This window comes from Puntigrus tetrazona, chromosome 5 (assembly GCF_018831695.1).
Source record: "Puntigrus tetrazona isolate hp1 chromosome 5, ASM1883169v1, whole genome shotgun sequence".
Lineage (NCBI taxonomy): Eukaryota > Metazoa > Chordata > Actinopteri > Cypriniformes > Cyprinidae > Puntigrus > Puntigrus tetrazona.
The window spans coordinates 30,005,970-30,025,868 of NC_056703.1; the positions used below are offsets into that span (position 1 = coordinate 30,005,970).

General features: G+C 37.9%; 1 protein-coding gene and 1 long non-coding RNA gene across 2 annotated transcripts; one reads left to right on the plus strand and one right to left on the minus strand.

Moving 5' to 3' along the window:
* Positions 1-1,029: 1,029 nt before the first annotated feature.
* thap1 (THAP domain containing, apoptosis associated protein 1) lies at positions 1,030-6,040 on the minus strand. The gene is made up of 3 exons (XM_043238648.1): positions 5,861-6,040; positions 4,818-5,013; positions 1,030-2,380 (listed from the first exon to the last, which is right to left on the minus strand). The coding sequence occupies exons 1-3, from the start codon at positions 5,929-5,931 to the stop codon at positions 1,982-1,984; spliced, it is 666 nt and encodes a 221-aa protein (XP_043094583.1). The 5' UTR covers positions 5,932-6,040; the 3' UTR covers positions 1,030-1,981.
* Positions 6,041-7,165: 1,125 nt separating this feature from the next.
* Positions 7,166-9,370, plus strand: LOC122344969. The gene is made up of 2 exons (XR_006250954.1): positions 7,166-7,707; positions 8,558-9,370. It is a non-coding gene; the product is annotated as an uncharacterized LOC122344969 (long non-coding RNA).
* The last annotated feature ends 10,529 nt before the right edge of the window (positions 9,371-19,899 follow it).

Sequence of the window (19,899 nt, forward strand, 5' to 3'; positions counted from 1 at the left end):
GAGAGAGAGAGAGAGAGAGAGAGAGAGAGAGAGTCCCGCTCTAAAATCTCCTTCAATGCATGTCATTTGAAGAATTATTGTCGCCATCTAGCGGTCAGACAGATTGACGGCTGATCCTCCTTCATTCAGCTCTCTGATCTACATCTAAACCAGCCCTAAGGTCTCAAACTCACTTCCTGAAGGGCCAGAGCCCTGAAGAGATTAGATGCAACCCTAATTAAACTCCCGATACAGCTAAACAAGTCCTTTAGGCTTATTTGAAAGGTAATGTGTGTTTAGCAGTTAGACACCCTGATCTAAACACACTCACTCATCAAAGTGTGTCCTAATGAACACCTCTCTTGAATTACAAATTTATAGTTGTTTTTTGTTTGTGTGAAGCACTTTGTGTATGAAATGTGCTATATAAATAAACTTGCCTTGCCTTGCCTAGTCTGTAACTGTTATTACATACATCTCTATTTTGTCAGAATTTAGCAGTAATTAGTCATCCAGTTTTTTTTTCTACAGCTATGCATTTCATTCAAATTCCTGTTTCATTGAGCTGCAAAGAAATATAGAGCTGAGTATCAGCAGCATAACAGAGAAAGCTAACATCATGTTCTGTTATGATATAACGGCCAGCTTGAAGGGGTTTGGGATATATCCTGATTGCAAAGACTTTTTGTAAGAGAGCTGAACATTTCTGAATCTTCAATGAACCAACTTCAGCTGGAAACATTACACAGAACACAGTAAATCTCCTCTGGCACAACCAATATTATATAAAGCACTATATAAAATAAAAAAAGGAAAAATATATATATATATATATATATATATATATATATATATATATATATATATATATATATATATACACATATAAAATATATATTCTAAAGATTATTATATATTATTCAGAAGAGGAACTTTTTCTGAGTACATTTTGTTTTGATGAGAGAACGAATGGAAAAAAAAATAGGACTGGTTTCATAGTTCCTATAAGAGAGAGAAATTAAAAAGATTCTGAAAAAGACTCGTACACAGTTTGAATACTTTATCATTTTCATTTGTTATGATCCAAGTGTAGTAATTCATATTTTGGTGGATACTTTCGTTATTGTGGTATAGAGTTTTGTAAGGGTGGTGTCTTTAAAATCTGACCAGCTACTGACCATAAGTGTGTGCGTGTGTGTGTGCGTGTGTGTGTGCGTGTGTGTACAGGACAGTTATAAAGCGTGACATGAAACTCATTCAAGCACAAGATCAGGTCAAGAATGAGAGAAACACTCAAACATATGAACAATTGCACTGTGACCGTAAGGCAACTATGATTGAAGTCTTCCCAGCAAAAAATCTATTTTTACCCATATATGGCTTGAATCGATTCCACAGTTATTAAAGTTTTGTGAATAATAAATGAATCAGCAAGGGGTGAAAAACGACGAGAAACAGCTCAAAGCCCTTTGATATGTGACTCTATGGCTACTGAAAACATGTTTAGTGAAGTTTGGTCATCTTAGTACATTAATCAATTCAAAATAAACTAGTCAGTATAAATTCTAGAGGTTTAAATTAGAAAAAAAAAACATTTAATAACAGAACGAACACTGATCTGCGGTCATTTGCACAAATCTGCAGATAACGAGGACCTGATTTACTGAAGGGTTTGTCACAGAGTCTCTGGTCCACCGGCTCCTCTGGCATCTGAGCTCAGGACTAGTGCTAAAGGGTTTGGTTTCTCGGAGCGCACCAGACGATCACCATCGCTCCTGAATCCTCTCACGCAGTTATTGCATGTTGAGCGAGTTCTGCTCTGAAGCTGACGATCCTCTCCTAAAAGGACACTGTGTTCCACAGAGATCTGTGAGCAGATCCGATAGACACCCAGCAGCTGAACCTGATGCTCACACACACTCAGAACACAAGTCACGACTGACAGAATTAAAAGCACTCCTAAAGGAAAAGCTAAAACCTCTTCCACGTGACTCTCTGGATCTCACAGCGCACCGATGGTCTCTATTCCCTTCAGAACGTCGTAGATCTCTTTGGGCAGGATCACGTAGCTGTCCCCGAGCGCCGCGTCTCTCTGGACCTCGCTCATGGCCCGGAAGCGTTCCAGCTGTCTCTCCTGCCTCCGACACTTCTGCTGGACCGTCTTCAGTCTCTTGCGCAGCTTCTCCAGTTGCTCCTGCAGCTGCTCGATGCGTCTCTTCTGCTGGACGGTGTCCTCCACCGTGTAGTTGTGGTCACAGGAGACGAAGGCGCTGGTGTGAAGGATGGGTCCGGGCTGGTCTTCAGACGGACGCCCCGCCGCCGGCGTCTCCTCCGCTTCAGACAGAGGCAGGCTCAGAGGAAAGGTCATGTCTGGGCTGAAGGAGTCCTGCAGAGACGCTGCCTGTGAACGACCGAGGACACACCGTCAGCTTCACACGGCTCACATCAGAATTCAATCTGGATTTCTACTAAATATTTCTACAATTTTATAAAAAAATAAATATACAAAAATGCATTTGAAGTACATTTATGTCAGGGGTGTTATGATTTGCATATCGTGTATCGGTCATTTTTACAATCATAGTGTTCATCCTTATCCCCTTGTTAGTGGAGATGGGAGTGAGCAGAGCACCTGCGTGTCATTATTGTTCCCATGACAACGAACGCAGCACGATGTGCATCACAATCCAAACATTTCTAAACCTATCCAAATAATGACTAAATAATGACTAAAACTCACTAACAAGGGGATAAGGATGATAAGGATGATCACTTGACCAGGAACCGTATGATACACGATGTGTAAATCGTTACACTCCTAACAAATACATTTACTTATTCATGTACTTAAAAATATAAAAATACTCAGAGTGCCGTCAGTCAACTCCATCATAATCACATCACTGTCTTTGCTGGATCTGTTTAGGGAATATTTGCATTTACTCACATTTTTTAATAAATGCAGATTTGGTTATTTACTCGTGAGGTGGACCATCATGACTTTGGCTAATACACAACCTACTGAATGAAGTGAAACAAAGCATCTGCTGCTCAGACACAACTCTTCTCCATACTTTATATCAACTATTTCAAATATTTTTATTTTCATTGAAAACAGATGTCTTCTTGATATGAGATGTGAAAAGAGAGTTTCCAGCTGTCTGTCATATTGTTGTGATGTTAGTGAGCACAGGTAATGGAGGTAACTCCTGGCAACAAGGCGCCCATGGATTGTGTAAAAACAATCGCAGCTTTTGATTGAAACTGAAGTCTAAAAACACTGTGCTCAAGTTTAGAGAAGTTCACTCCCATCTTCTTGCATGCTTTTCCTATTCCACTTCTTTATCAGCACAGAAGCTCATTCTGATGTGAAAGGTTAATCACGTCTGGTTGGATTCTTCCTTTTACTGTTATCACCGTCATATAGTTTTCAAGCGTCTAACTCCTTCAAAATTGAGATTCTCTGACTTGATTAATATGAATTACATTCAAATGAATCAATAAAATCAGAAAAACGGCCCGGCCTTAGCTCATGTGATGGAACTCAAAGGCTGTGTTCTGATTGGAGCGCCGTGTTTTACCTGATCTTTGGAGAATCAAGAGTAATGCCTCTCAACTGACCGATCACAGGGGTTTAGTGCTCAACACAGGCACATATAAGTCCACGCTGTCTTGTGAATTCAGACTACACTGCATCACTGCTGTTTTTGTTTCAAATGCATCCTGGGAAAAAGTGAAAGACATCCGCTCATCTTTCACCCAACCTTTGTAACAGTTAGGAATAGCATGAAAATGAATCCATTAACCCAAAAAGTAAATGTATTAATTTGCTGTCATTTACTTGCGAGACTCACTTTATGCAATATCCAGCACCAAATATAACAGAACGTTCTTGTTTACGAGACAGACCCAATGGACCGAATGGCATTACAGACATCAAAAAAGAGAAGCCAAGCAGCAGAGACCGGGACTATCAGAGGACAGAGGATGAATCTGACCAGGATGAGGAGCATCCCCAGCTGGACCCACACCTCGAACAGAAACACACTAGTGTTCAGGAGCTGTCCCGTCCAGATACTGACCAGCTCCATCCTGCCTAGCTTCAGGGCACAACAGAGATTAAAGCACCTAATGTCTGTGAGAGCAAATATATTTGTGCTGTTTAATGCATTGAGATGTTGTGTTTCCACAGGTATATTTCTCTGTGAATATTGGAAAGTCATACATGTATATTTTACTGTCAGGAGTAAGTGAACGAGCACGCGCACTAAACAGATGGAATAGTAGCGCAATAGTTCTGAGCAAAATATATTGTTGGACATTAAATGTGCCTTTTAATATCTGACAGAGCAATTTAAGATGTTAATGTTCTAAAAACTATAGAAGGTACAGCTGTCATAAAACCAGAGAGAAAGGCAGCATGGCTATGACGGTATATAAGAGAGTCACTGTGTTCCTATCGCTCAGTGTTAGCAGAGCTTAGCCGAACTGTTTAGCCTGCTCCTGACCAGGTTAGTTAGCGACTGAGCTTGATCTATGTTAAAACTGCTTCGTGGAATCAATTCATTGGACAATAAGCCTGGCTTATTTGGGAAACTTGTTTTATGATACAACACATCATATCCTTAGTATCTTTAATGTATGGCATCACTGCCTATGCATCAAAACACGTATGGCATCGTCACGAGGTGCAGCTTTTCTTCTGCTGTCAGTAGTTTCTGAGAGCTCGACTAACACTATCTGAATATCACCCAAACACACACCAGCTTTGGATTTGTTTCTGGCCTCGTTGTGTGAGAAAGTGCAAGAGTAAAGCAGGTTTTCATCTCAGTTTTCACCTGCATCTGTAGTTTGCTGAAGGTGAAGAGCGAAGGCACGGCGTTGTCCTTCAGCACACGGTTGTTGCATTCACGTTTAAAGCAGTCTCTGGTGAAGTGCTGAGAGCAGATGTTGCTGTATTTAGTGGGTTTGAAGTTTCTTCTCTTCATAGCGGTCACCCATTTCCCGCAGATGTCCGGCCGGGCCAGAGGAAACCTGCACAGTTAATGACAAATAATTACATGCAATCTCTAATAAACTCAGGACGGATCAATTCAGATTATCATCAGATCATTTGATTGTCACTCAACTATTTACCCAGAAGCAAAGGGAAGTGAAAATCTACACCATACTTAAGTGGAGGAGGAGAACTGACAAACATATATTAAACACACAGGAAACAGGAAATATAAGAAATAAATCTACACATTAAAACGGCAAACATCTCCGTGTGCTGTCAGTGTTATTTCTAATGAAGTCTAACCAAAACAAGGCTTCTTCAATAACTCACGTGCATTAATTGCAGTCAGAAATAAAGATCTTTCAGCAGTCTTCATTTACTCGCCCTCACAGTTTCGACTTCCAGTGTATAGATAACAAACCACTGAGACATTTATCAAAATACCTTCTTTTATTTTCCACAAAAGAAAGTCATACAGGTCTGAGGGGAATAAATGAAGTCAGAACGATCTCTTACATTAATACATCACTGAAAACTAGTGAACATATATAATATATATATATATATATATATATATATATATATATATATATATATATATATATATATATATATCAAAAACACATTAAAGATGGTCATTCCAGCTGATCTTTAACGTACAGGAAAACACATAAGTCTCAGTTTGAAGTTTGCAGCCAAAAAAACCCAGATGAAAGCTGCCGATGAGAACTAACCTAAACAAACTAACACGACAGCTGATTAACTCTAGTTAACTAACATGAGCAAACCGAACAAACACACGCGATCAGAGAACTGTGAAAACAAAACAACATGGAGCTGCGGCTGTGACTCGATAGAAACACACGGAGGAGTTGAGCTCACTTATGAAAGGAGATGTTTTTATCTTTGTGGTATCTGTTTTTGCATCCGTACGCCGAGCAGGACTGAACCATGTTTCACTGCGATCTGAAATATGAAGATCAGGAATAATATTCGCTGGGAACAGGATCCCGTCGCCTGCACTTTACATGGCTGACTGAGAGAGCTCTCGCTCGGTGAGGTTCGGTGAGTTTCGGCGAGACTCGGGGTTTCTCCAGCAGGTGGCGCTCTGCGGCTCACAAAAACAGATCATCTGTTCACATCTAACCACGGGCTCAGTCTTTCTGCAGACATTTGAACTCAAATGTGCTATAAACTTTTACAAGTACGAAGTACAGTACCTAACACAGGGAAATCGCTATAAAGCCATTTACCAAAACACACGCACGTGTCTCGTGATATCAGTCGACTGTGATTGGTCAATCCTGATCAGCGCGGAGAAAAGTCACAGATATCAGGTGACGGCCTGCAACAGTTACACCGTATCAATAACAATTATCTGGTTCTTGTGCAGACAGTGGTTACACTAGACAGTAACATTTTAAAATAAGATAATTGTTATTTAGATCAATCTTACATGACAAATTAATGCGGAAGTCCGGGCCGCTAGGCCCCGCCCCTTCCATATATGGCTTCACGGTAGTTTTCATTTAACACTTATTTTATTTCAGTGCTTGTGCTGCGTGTGAATCCCTCGGATCTGATTGGCTGTTGACTGGAAAGGGCGTGGTCTTCTGTATGACGATGGCGGGAGGTCATCAGGTCACTGCTGCGATATAAATACAGTGATGATACGTTTGCTAATATGTACATTTATATTTATCGAACCAGGAAACAGCGCAGGAGGACTATATATATATATATATATATATATATATATATATATATATATATATATATATATATATATATATATCATTAATTGTGCTATCATACATATATGATATTCCTTGGATATTTTTAAGTGTTAATAATTAGTGAGGTGTCTTAATGCAATTCCAGACTATTTACTAATATAGTGAATCAATAGAAAACTCACACAGACACATACAGACTGAGAGAATTATTACAGGAGAGTCAACGCTCTCTCTCTACTGTATGAGAACTACTCTCTATTATTATTATATGGCTAAACACACACACACACACACGTACAAAGATGTCACTTGTTTCCAGATCATCATTAATATGCATGTCGCCAATATTATCTTAAATGGATTTTTCAGAAATCAGATAGAGCTTTATTACTCTTTAATTAGAGCTTTATTAGAGCTTTATTTACATTAAAATGACATTAAAGTGCAGACATACATAATAGGACAAACATACATAGGAGAGATGGAATATAACACTAATATAAGAAAAATAGAAAATTAAAAAATGCATACAGAAGTAGAAATATAGAGATAAAAACATGCATTTTTTTTACAGATAAGTGTACAGATAAGTTATTTACAGGTTTACAAATGTACAGTGTACAGATTATTTTTATAAATTTATTTATTTGTTTATAGTTTGCTGGGGTAAAAGAGTCATTGAATATTGGTGGTTAAACGAAGGCAGCTTCATCGCTCTGTTGCACTGAAATACGTTTTTGAGGAGCTATGATGGACCAGCACTGGTGTTTTGTCAGGTCTTTAGATTAGTGTCTGCAGTGCACAGATGTTTTAGTGAGACGTGCTCTGGACCGCTCCAGCATCGCTCAGAGGTAAACAGGAAAGAGACCTGCTCTAGAACAGGAAGCTCGTGATTGTGATGCATGTGACAGATAACAGACACTTTGTTTACTCACACGCAGCAGCTCAAACACGCTTTACCTGCGTCGGCTTGATTTCTGGTGCTTCAGTAAGGTATGTCAGCTTTTACATTTATGAAATCTCAGCGGTGTTTTTCAGAGCTTTGACAGATGTGTGTTTGTCACACTGGCTTTGCAGTTCAGGGTTAGGGTCTCTGAGACTGAACTTTTTTTTTTCTAATTGTCTTATTAGTACAGGTACATGTGCAAAAAAATTGTGGGAAAGTTTTTTGTAACTTTTTTCAAAATGTTTTGAAATAGGTTGCAAAAAAACTTTTTCACAATATTAACATTTTTGGAGATGGACCTATATATGTGCATATACGGAATATATTATCCTAATTTATCAAAGAGTTGGTTTAAATAAGAAAATTAACTTTAAGTTGGCAACCAAAAGTTGTCAGTGAGTCTCATTTTTTACACTCAGTATTTCTGACCAATACACTGTATTTACTGAAGAAGAGAAAACCTTTATTATGATGAATCAAAAGCACCAGGAGAGGGCAGTGAAGCTTCACTTCTTAACGTTATTTGAAGGCCTGCTGAAGCCCAGGACATTTCATACGGATTAGAATGAGTATAGAATTCATAGCTTTAAACGTGCTAGAAATAGAGCACTAAGTCAAGCACTTAGTGACTATTTAACCCCGATCCAGAACTCATGACACACTGGATCTGGCGTCTGCCGTACGGTTTCCCGCGGGCATAAACACTCGTTCGTAAGATGCGTTTCTTTCCAAGCACTTCTTTGGCGCTGCCGGTTTTAATCTGAACTAAAAATGTACAAAGGCTCCAAATCCACACGGTTTGAAATCAAAGTGTGGAAATTAGGACGCTTGGCTTCTCACCGGCCTATTTCAGCGTCTCATATATATTCGCATGTCTCTATTGACATCTAATTACAGTAATACCCACCTACACCAGGAATTACTGCAGATAAGGCTTTCGGATGGCAGCTATTACTGTCAGCCGCTGGAGCAGAGAGGAAGAGATCACGGCGTGATTCTGCTGTGTGTCCGATCATGAATCTGTGTGTTTGGTGGCGTTCGGGCGATGCACACGGATGTGGTTTGATGGATGGATTGGCCCGTGGCCATGGAGATCCAGAAGAGCGCTTGACAGAACGCCCACTCCTTCACTGCTTCTCAAGACGCGCACTGATCGCAGATCCTCAGCAGCAAGCGTATGCAGAGAAAACACACAGATCTCGGGGCTTTCTAGCTTGTGTCAGCTGCATTCCATCTAATGACATCTTACATACAAATGCTATTAAATGAAAGTCAAGATGTGCAGTCGAACCAAAATTGAATCAGACACCACATTTAATGTTTACTTTAGTTCATTTATGTCATTTCGTTCATGTAAGTGAGGATGGTCAAATAAACTGTAAACTTTGACATAATATACGCAAAAATTCTTCATACTGTGGATTACTAGTGAAATTTGGGAGCAAAAATAATTCAGACACTTCAGTTTTTTTATTGCTAATGTGATTGTTTTCCACCACAGACTGAACACAGTGAAGGGTCGAGCTAAAATGGTGTTATCTAATTGTGTTTTTAAACTTAACAGCTGACAGCTATTCAACCCAATTCATTATTCTATCAAAGTGATCTGACGTCGATGATGAATTTGTTCTGGCACAGTTTAACTCTGAGATCTTGTTATATTGTATTAACATTTTTTTCAACTATAGCAAATAAACTATGATTATGTGATGTTGAAGGTCTCTGAATACATTTTGCTTTGACTGTACTGTATGTATATTCTTCAGATTTTCCATTCTGTGATCTTCATTTCGAGAGGTCATTTGCTAATTTGTTGATGAGTATCTACACTTTTACGTTTTTCAAGAGAAAATCTGTAGTTGTTGAGTGGTTTAGAGTGGTTTTCATATGTCTATGCAGTTAGGGTCTGTGCAGGTGTTTTATATTCTTGTTTATCTGCACTAATGAATCAGATCTGACTTCAGATTCAGAACCTTCTGTTTATGAACCATAACGTTGTGATCCAACTAAAAAAAATCATTTACACGTGCATTCTGAAGCACATATATTCCATATTAATTCCCTCAGTAACTCCCAGTTTTCTGCTTCTTAATGTGTTTTAAAAGCACTAATAAATAGCCAGCATGGTGTATGCATGATAAAAAGTAGCTGGTAACAGTGAGAATTGATCCTTAAACTGAAATGTCACTATTTGTCACTGTTTTTAAAGTGCAAAGCATAAAGTGTATAAAAGTCTTGTATTCTCCCATATTAGTGCCTCCCTGTTAAAAAAATCAGTATATGAAGGTTAGGTAGGTTTTGAAGCTGGGATACTGGTTTGAGCTGGTTTGAGCTGGTTTAAGCTAGTCCTTAGCTGGTCATGGTCCTTAAACCAGCTAAAACCTACCTAACCAGCATATGGTGTTTTTTTCATCAGGGTTAAAGATATTTTGAAAATGATCTTTCATGAGGTGTGTAACACAACTCTAAGTGAATAAAAACATCATGCATCAACATCAAGTTTTAAATCTGAAAGTGCACCATGTATACATTTATTGTGTCTCAAAACAAAGAGTTGAATCATTGAAATGAGTCGTTTTTAAAATGAATCCCAAGATGCTTCGTGTTGACATCATCATGTGTTTTAGCATATTTCCCGCCCACTTGTTGGTCTTTTCTCATTGGTCTGAATGAAAATGCAGATTCATTCTTCACCACTAGGTGTCTAGGAGCGGTAAAATACCGTTTCCACGGTAACAATGTACACAAAGCAGCACTTTGCTCACAAACACTGCTTTATCACACATTACAGACATGATGAGATGAACATGAGACCACTCTCCAAAGAAGGGGTTTGGAAAAATGAATCATGAGTGAATCGATTGGGAGTCGTCCAGCAAGAAAAGTTAAGATAAATACATATTATAAGACAATGATCTTGCATGCATGTCAACATGTTTTTGGGGGCAAGTCCTGATATTGCTGAGTTCTATGTGTTCAACCAACCAAATATGTTGAAAAACAATTTAAACAACAATTAAACAACAACAATTTAAACCAAAAATGTGACCATATCTATATAGCTAAACCTAAACTTACCCATGAGTAATGCCTACAGTCAGAGGAAATGAATGACACTAATGTACAAGCAACAAACACTGATTGTAAGCGTAAACTTAATAATAATAAACTTAATGATAAAATGATTCTTCAAATCTGATTGACTAAACACGGGGGTTTGTCACCAGCCTGAGATGTCAATGAGCAGAGGAGTGTAGGTGGATGTGAACCGTGTGTCCCGTATTTATGTCTGCTGAACTAGCCAGGCCATTATTAATTATGCATTTACCAGTCTTTTGGACGCCAAAGTCAACAAATATTTTGCCAAATAGAAAATATTTCTATTGATATTTTTATCATATCTGTGATAGACCTATCACAATTCACAGAGTTTCAGTTAATTATTGTCAATTGCTCCTGGACAGAGACAGCAGAAACCATACCCTTTTTTTCTACAGAAAAAAATATACAAGTGATCACACTGGTGTCTCTGTGTCCTGCAGAGCGCTTTGCATCTATAACAGCAAAAAGTTGTGTAGATTAAACATTTAAACTGTAATATCCCTGAACTGTTTACATCTATAGGTTTTATTTTAGTCAAGTCGTAACGATTTTGAAGGCTAAATTATTTAAACATTGACTAGGCATATATGATCAACGTTTAACAATACAGATGAACGGTATCAAATAGGAGATGTAAAATGATGTAAAATGACAAATTTTTTTTTTTAATTAAATCAATATCGCTAGAAATTTAGTGTCCCCAACTAAACAAGCCAGAGGCAACAGCGGAAAGAAACTACAAATTCCTTAAATAGGTTAAAGAGATGTGTCTTTAATCTAGATTTAAATTGACAGAGTGTGTCTGCCTCCTGAACAGTGTTAGGGAGATTGGATGAGTTTAGGCGCTAAATAAGAAACGTTGATTTTGATTTTCTAAGTATTATTAAATGAGTTTTAGAGAACGCAGCAGACATGCAGTACTATAATGTGATAGGATTTCATTTAAGTATTGAGCAGCTAAACCATTCAGGGTTTTATAAGTAATTAATAAGATTTTAAAATCTATCTGATGTTTGATAGGGAGCCAATGCAGTGTTGACAGAACCGGGCTAATATGATCATACTTTCTAGTTCTAGTAAGGACTCTAGCTGCTGTGTTTTGGACTAGCTGAAGTTTTTTTATCAAGCGTGCAGAACAAACACCCAATAAAGCATTACAATAATCTAACCTAGAGGTCATAAACGCATGAATTAATATTTCTGCATTAGACATTGAGAGCACAGGTCGCAGTTTTTCAGATGTAAAAACACGAAGGAAAGATTGCTGTCAAACAGCACACTTAGGTTCCTAACTGATGAAGAAGAATTAACAGAGCAGCCATCAAGTGTTAGACTGTGTTCTAGATTATTACTTGTGGGGTTTTTAGGTCCAGTAATTAACACATCTGTTCTTTTTAGAATTTAGCATTAAGAAGTTATCATCATGTAATTTTTTATATCAACTATGCACTCTGTTAGTGTTAGTGGATCATGTTTCTAAGAGTTATCTTGTGGCCACAACAAAACTAAACCAAAAAGACTCAAACTTCATTTTTTGAATCTTACAGTGACATACTTTTCTTAACTCATTCTAGGAGTTATGTAGACTGAAAAAAATATTGAGGCTTGAGTCTTAGACGTTTCTAATGATATATGATATATATGCTCATTTGCTTGTTTTCTTTTTTATTTTGCAATTCTATATATTTATTTGTATTTTTGTATGTTTGTTTGTGTGTAACTAATGCAATCCTTTTTTGGCTGCGGCTTTAAAAGCTACCCTAAACAAATTGCAGGTCGTGCAAAATTTGGCTTCTAGAATCCTGACAGAACTGATGTTAGTCTTATCACGTTCTGTTTTGAAGGTACAATTCTGATTCTTACTTACAAAGGCTGACAAAGTTTTATTTCAAAGACCTCATCTGAAACTGTTGTTAGCTGTTTTCTCGAATCGTTTAAAACTGATGGGTGAAAGGGCATTTTCTTCACTAGCTCCAAAACGATGAAACTCTTGACCTATTTACATTAAGCAAGCAAAATTATCATTTTGCTTAAAACTTACCTTAAAACTGATTTCTTTAGGGTTTTTTTTTTATTTTCAATTTTGTATTAATTCTATATTAATGTATTTGTAAGTGTTTTCATGCATTTTGAATATGACATTTAAAGGTGCTATATAAAAAAGAAGATTATTATTATTAATATTATTATTATTAGAATTTGCAAATAAAGCTCTGTAAAAAAACAACAAAACTTTACAGAACTATGTTGCAAGTGTATCTCACAGGATAGGCCTAGCTGATTGTTCTGTATAGTAATCTTTATGTTAACATTTCAGCCAAATATAGGACATATGTCACGTAACTAGATGAGGGGTCAAATGCAAAGATTGCGTGTGATTACTGTGATGATAACTGTCACTGAATCATTGATGTTTTTAGCTAATTAAAACCCAACTCCAGTTTGATTAAAATGAATTGGAATGCACAATGAAAAAAAAGATTTTGAAAATGTTTTGAGTTGTCTGTTTTTGCAAATGAACTCTTCAGGTGCAGGTCACGACACTGAACAGGTTGGATTTGCATCACGTCCCCTTTGGTCAGTAGTAGTGAGCAAAGCGGTCATTTGTCCAGGCTTTTCTCTTTATTTCTGAGCAATGAATCCAGGTCTACCGAATAAGATGAATGATAATAGAGTCCATGAATCGCTCTGAAACGATTGTCTGTCTGTGCTCCAGGCATGTCTCAGGCCCGAAAAGATGTTCAAAATGTTTAATTTAATTATCAACAACATTCTGCTGGCTTCAAGGCAAACACATTTCACATTAGAATAAGAGTAATTAGAAAGGAAAGGAGTGTGTCTGCTTGTGTTCCTGTAATCAGCACCTGCGGGTGTCTGGAGCTTCGTCTCTCATGGGCTTCAAATACACGGTGCAATCTTCTAACAGCAAGAATTTGCCAGAAGGTCCTCATTTACTGTCTTCTGTTTCCAGACCAGCGAGATGATGTGCTGTTTCATACGTTTCCTTAGAGAGAACATGGCTTCATTGATTCATTGAATATGTGTTTGGGATTGTATTATTATTGAACTGTGAACAATTAGTCTCTGCGTTTCTGAAGCTTCTTCTTTTCTTTTTGTGGTCTCTGAACTGAGATCAGCTGGAGTTTGAACTATTAGATAAATGACTCTGATCTGAATTTCTTGTCAAATATGTACACAATCATTCCATTACTTTAGCCTGTGAACTGCTAACCAACAATATGAACATTTCCCAGGTGACATGAATATCTTTAATTTTCTATCTAACTCTTTTGTTTTATAGCATTCATGCCATTTACTCACACACACACACACACACACACACACACTCTTACACACAGGCACACACACACACACACATTCTCTCTCCTACACAAAGACACACAGACACACACACACACACACACACACACACACTCTCAAGTTCAAGTTGCTTTATTGGTTAGAGTATTGGCAAAGCATTTAAATACAGTCAAATATATACAATGAAGGATGCCACGATTGTTAAGTAATTTACCAAATAGGCAGTTCTGTTTAATGCTGAATAACACTGAAGTTTGCTCTGGAGCTCATGTTTTCATTGTAATTACACTTTAGATTGTTGTCAGTTTCTTTATGAATGTTGAGGTTGTGGTTGAAGTCAAACTCAGTTTAAGTTTAATTCATTAATTGAAGGACGAGTGTATTTAGAGGATGAGACACTGTCAGGATTCATTGGTAAGAAGGGCTTTATATTAAACAGATTGAGTGTCAGATTGAGTCAGGTGATGTCAGAATTGAACAGCTCTTTTCTTATTATCAATGTGTAAGTGGTATAAAGCCAGTTCAGCTCTGCAGGCATTATTAGAAGTGTCTCTTTTTATGTTTAGAATGTTTCTGGCAAATTCCAATTGTGTTCTTTCTATGAAGTTTTTATCCCAATTTTAAAATATTAATATTGACCCATGTTCTAACTGGTTGTTTTAACTGCTCTTCGGGCCTTCTTTTTCAAGACCTTGGGGAGTGTTCCCCAAATCCTTGAACAGATTTGAATGATTGAAGTGTATTAGTGTGTTATGTGTAGGCTAGGTTAAAGAGATGTGCCTTTAATCTAGATTTAAACTGACAGAGTGTGTCTGCCTCTCAAAGAGTGTTAGAGAGATTGGATGAGTTTGGGTGTTAAATAGAAAATAACCTGCCTGATCTCACTCAACTATTGAGGAGATAAACCATTCAGGGCTTTATAAGTAATTAACAAGATTTTAAAATCTATCTGATGTTTGATAGGGAGCCAGTGCAGTGTTGACAGAACCGGGCTAATATGATCATACTTCCTAGTTCTAGTAAGGACTCTAGCTGCTGTGTTTTGGACTAGCTGAAGTTTATTGATCAAGCGTGCAGAACAAACACCCAATAAAGCATTACAGTAATCTAACCTCGAGGTCATAAACTTATTCATTAACATGCCCAGGTAAGTGTAGCTGGAACTGTACTTTAGGACTTCTCCTGCGTAACTGAACTGGTATCTGCTTGACCCTGACCACCCTGGTTTTGTCCAGATTGATGGTCAGTGCTCGTTCCTCACAGTACTGTTCCAGCTTTGACTGGTACTTCTGCGCGAGCGCTTGTTTTCTCAGCACACACATTTCTCTCTATCTGCTCTGTTCAACGAGAGGAGCAGGGCCTTCAGTTAAAATAGATATTCTGTTGCTTCTATCTCTATTTTAAATGCATATATACCAAAAATCACAGCACGGATGTTGAATGTATCTTATGTGTATTTGATTTCATTAGAAAACGGCTCGATTATAAATCAGGATTTTAATCCAGATTAACATCCTTTAACTAAGGGAGATCTGGTTAGTAGTCATTATTCAATATTCATAATTTTTTTCTGACAAAAGAAAGGATAAAATATATCTATACTGAGAATTTGGCTGCATTAAAATACATAATGTGACAACAGAGAGGCAGGATAATATGACAAACTGACAAAATGAATATGCATATTAGCATATGACATCATCTAGCGACATTTAGTGACTTTTCAAGCTGGCTTTAGCTATTTTACATTGAAAGAAGTTGGCAACACTGCATCTGCATACAGCAGGCATTTAAGTTCAGAGTCGGTCTGAGCTCGTTGACGTAGATGATAAACGGGGTTGTGCTCAGACTCACTCCATGAACGCAGTCCAGACTCTCCACAGTTCAACCACACATTTAATGTTATGCCAATTTGTAATAATTTGTACAGTAAACCATCATGCCAACCAGAGTCGATGGCTTTTTTAAAATCAACAAAATATGTAAAAAAAAAAATGTGTCTTTTAGAATTTTGTTAGTTAGTGTAGAGAGAATAGATGTGATCTGATGGTCTCTCTCTCTCAAACACACACAAACACACTCTCTCCCTCACACACACTCTTTTTCACACACACACACACACACACACACACACACACACACACACACACACACACACACACACACACACACACACACACACACACACACATACACTCCATGTTTTATGAGGACTCTTCATAGCTGTAATGTTTTATTCTGTACAGACTGTATGTGTTATTGTTCTCTTACAGGAAACTACTACATTTTTGCATTTTCAAAAAATTTTATCCTTCATGTTTTATAAGTTTGTTTCCTCATAAAGACCTAAAAAATGTCCCACAAGGTCAACATTTACTGGGATTACTATCATTGTGGAGACATTTAGTCCCCATAACGTGATAAATACCAGGTGCACACACACTCTCTCCCTCACACACAATATTTCTCACACACACACACACACACACACACACACACACACACACACACACACACACTCTCTCTCTCTCTCTCTCTCCCTCACATACACACTCTCTCTCTCTCTCTGCCTCACACACACTATTTCTCACACACACACACACACACACACACACACACACACACACACACACACACACACACACACACTCTCTCTCTCTCTCTCTCTCTCTCTCTCTGCCTCACACACACTATTTCTCACACACACACACACACACACACTCTCTCCCTCTCTCTCTGCCTCACACACACACACACACACACACACACACTCACTGAGTGGACTCTGAGTAAATGAGCTCAGGCTCGGGCGGCTGATGTCATTGCTGCTGATAACAGCTTTCAGATGTGTTTTTGCGCGCTGCGGCCAGCACAAGGGCGATTTATTCCATTACACACTACACAGGCATCAAGGCCTGTGCCAAATAATCGTGCAGTGATGTCACAGTGTGTGTGTGTGTGTGTGGACGCCCGCTAACGCTGTGATGCTTAACACTGAGAAGGTGCATCACGTCACTACTACAGAGCTCTTCTCATTCACAGTCAAGCATTACATTCAAGATAAAACATGTCAGGATTACACTTTAAAATCACTTTCAGTTTCAGCCACTGTTTATGGTGGCTTTTCTATTGTTTTCAATTGTTGCTGGATGTAACATTTAAAGACAGATTGAACTCTTGTCCAAAAAGACTTCAAAGTAATCTATTACTATTTGGCTTTCTCTAATAGAATAAGTGGCTGTATGTGAGACGGGAGCTAAAGGTCTTTCTGTTAAAGCCCTCGCTAGCTCAATCTCATCTTTCGTCAGAGTGGTTCTCATGGATACCGGGAAAATATTTGGATAAATGTAACACAGGGCTGCGCTAGCATTAAGAGCGATGCTCTCATCAGGAGAGCGCGACCCTCCGGTGTGAGGTAATCGCTGGAGACCCATGAAATCAATACTGTACAAACAAACTGCTTCACGTTTCAAAGAGCTTTGCTGCCACAGCTCCGTGATCGAACATGTTTTCTAACCTTACTTTCCAAAACACAGCTTTAGTCCGGTTAGCGCTTGGTGCAAATGTGAACACTGACAAAGCGAGCAGCGTGATGTGTGTGATGCAGAAGTGTGAAAATCTATTATGACCTCTGCTACACAAAACCAGCCGAAGCTGAATAAATAACCTTTCTGTTGATGTCTGGTTTGTTCGGACAGGACAATATTTGGCTGAGATACTATTGGAAAATCTGGAACCTGAGAGTATGAAAAAAATGTAATATTGAGAAAAGTTCTTTGCAATATATATTATTAATAAAAAATGTTTTGATATACATTTACAGTTGGACATTTACAAAATATCTTCATGGAACATGATCTTTACTTCATATCCTAATTATTGCTTTTGCCACAAAAGCAAAATTGATGATTTAGACCCATGCAATGTATGACTGCTTCTGTGCTCCAGAAACACACTGAACTCTAGATCATGATCTTCTGCTCACTGCTTTTGTTTGTCTGTTATTACTGATGGAGATGAAGATTGATTTGTGCTTGACTTTGTAAAGCCTGTCCTACTAAAAAAAGATCTGAAGTGACACAGAAAAATGTTAATGAGCTGTTAATGCCCTCGTGAATCCTACAGGTTATTCGAGTTTAACGGAAAGCCCTGTTATATGTACACAAGCCTGCTTGGGGTTTAATGTCAGACATTTGGGTGGAACTGAGCCGAAACCAGCACAACCAGACCAAAGTGACCTTGATTTATCGTTGCATTTCCTTCAGGATGCTTTTCATAGGATAATACTAGTCAGCATGACCGATCGGATTAGATCTTAGATTAGAGCCGCTTAGGAATATTGCCTCAGCAGACTCGTTTCATTCAGCCTCTCTCAGATCCTCCAGAGAAAGCGCTCGGTCCTACAAACACTCGAGGACACAAACGTCACGACTAACACACTCCTTCGCTTTGAAGTGGCTGACCAGGCTGGTTTTCTACATTCACACACGGCTGTGTTTCAGAAAGAGCAGGTCATTCTTTCAGCATGAAGAGTCTGGAGAGGTCAAGCCTTAAACTGCACTCTATTAAATCAAATCAAGTCCAATTATACATCTAGTCTAAAACAAACAGGTTAATTGGTTTAAAATGTGACTTGGTCCAGTATTTTAACAGAGTCTGTAGGTCTGCTTCACCTCCAGAGGATATTTGAGCCACATAATAATCACTTTCCCCATCGATAAAAAAGAAAGAAAGCAGAACGAGAAACATGATCCGTGGAACAGCTCGTGGACCAAAATAATCAGATCCACAAGAGAGGAGCAGAACTCTGTTTCAATTCTGTTATTTTACCATCTCTGATGAATCACCAGATCTACGTCAAACTCGACGGGCTGCTCAGTTTCACACATTTAACATTCGTCATTTTCTATCTGAATACTCTGAATTACAACTTGTATTTTTAGCAGTTATGGTATTCGCTGAGAATCGAACCCATGACCTTTGTGTTGCCAGCATCACATGCTTCTGTCTAAACTTCTAACCTTTAAATGCAGCTATTATGTGTTTTTGAAAATGATCTTTCATGCGGTGTGTAACACAGCTCTAAGTGAATAAAAACAATCTGCAAAGTTTTAAATCTAAAAGTGCACCATGTATAGAGTTATTGTCTCCTAAAACAAAGAGCTGACTCTGAATCATTGAAAGTAGTTTTTAAAATGAATTCCGAACCACTTTGTGTTGACATCATCAGGAATCATTAGCATATTTCCCGCCCACTTGTTGGTCATTTCTCATTGGTCTGAATGAAAATGCAGAATTATTCTTCACCACTAGGTGTCTAAAATAAATGCATATTATAAGTCAATAAAAAGTATTTTTTGACCTCGCATGCATGTCAGCTTGTTGTTGGGGACTCCCAAAACCAAAATATGACCCATTCATTACTCATAATAGGGGCACTTTAAACATGAGAAGACAGAGTTAGAGAGACGTTTGATATATTAAGAACTAAGATGTAATTGCAATAGAAAACAAAGTAGCCTATCAATTTCGATATTTCATTGCATATTTCATTACAAAATAAAAGTTTTTGTTTACAGAATATATGTGTGTACTGTGTATATGTAGTCTATATATAAAGACACACACACACACAGTAGCCTACATGTTTTGCAAAAATGTGTTTACATGCATATATTTATAGTTATATACAACTTATTTTCTTATTTTGTATTTATATATATTTAAATATACACAGTACAAATATATATTCATTAAACAAATGCAATTAATCATTTGACAGCACTAAGAAAAATTTTAAATGCTGTAAAATATAT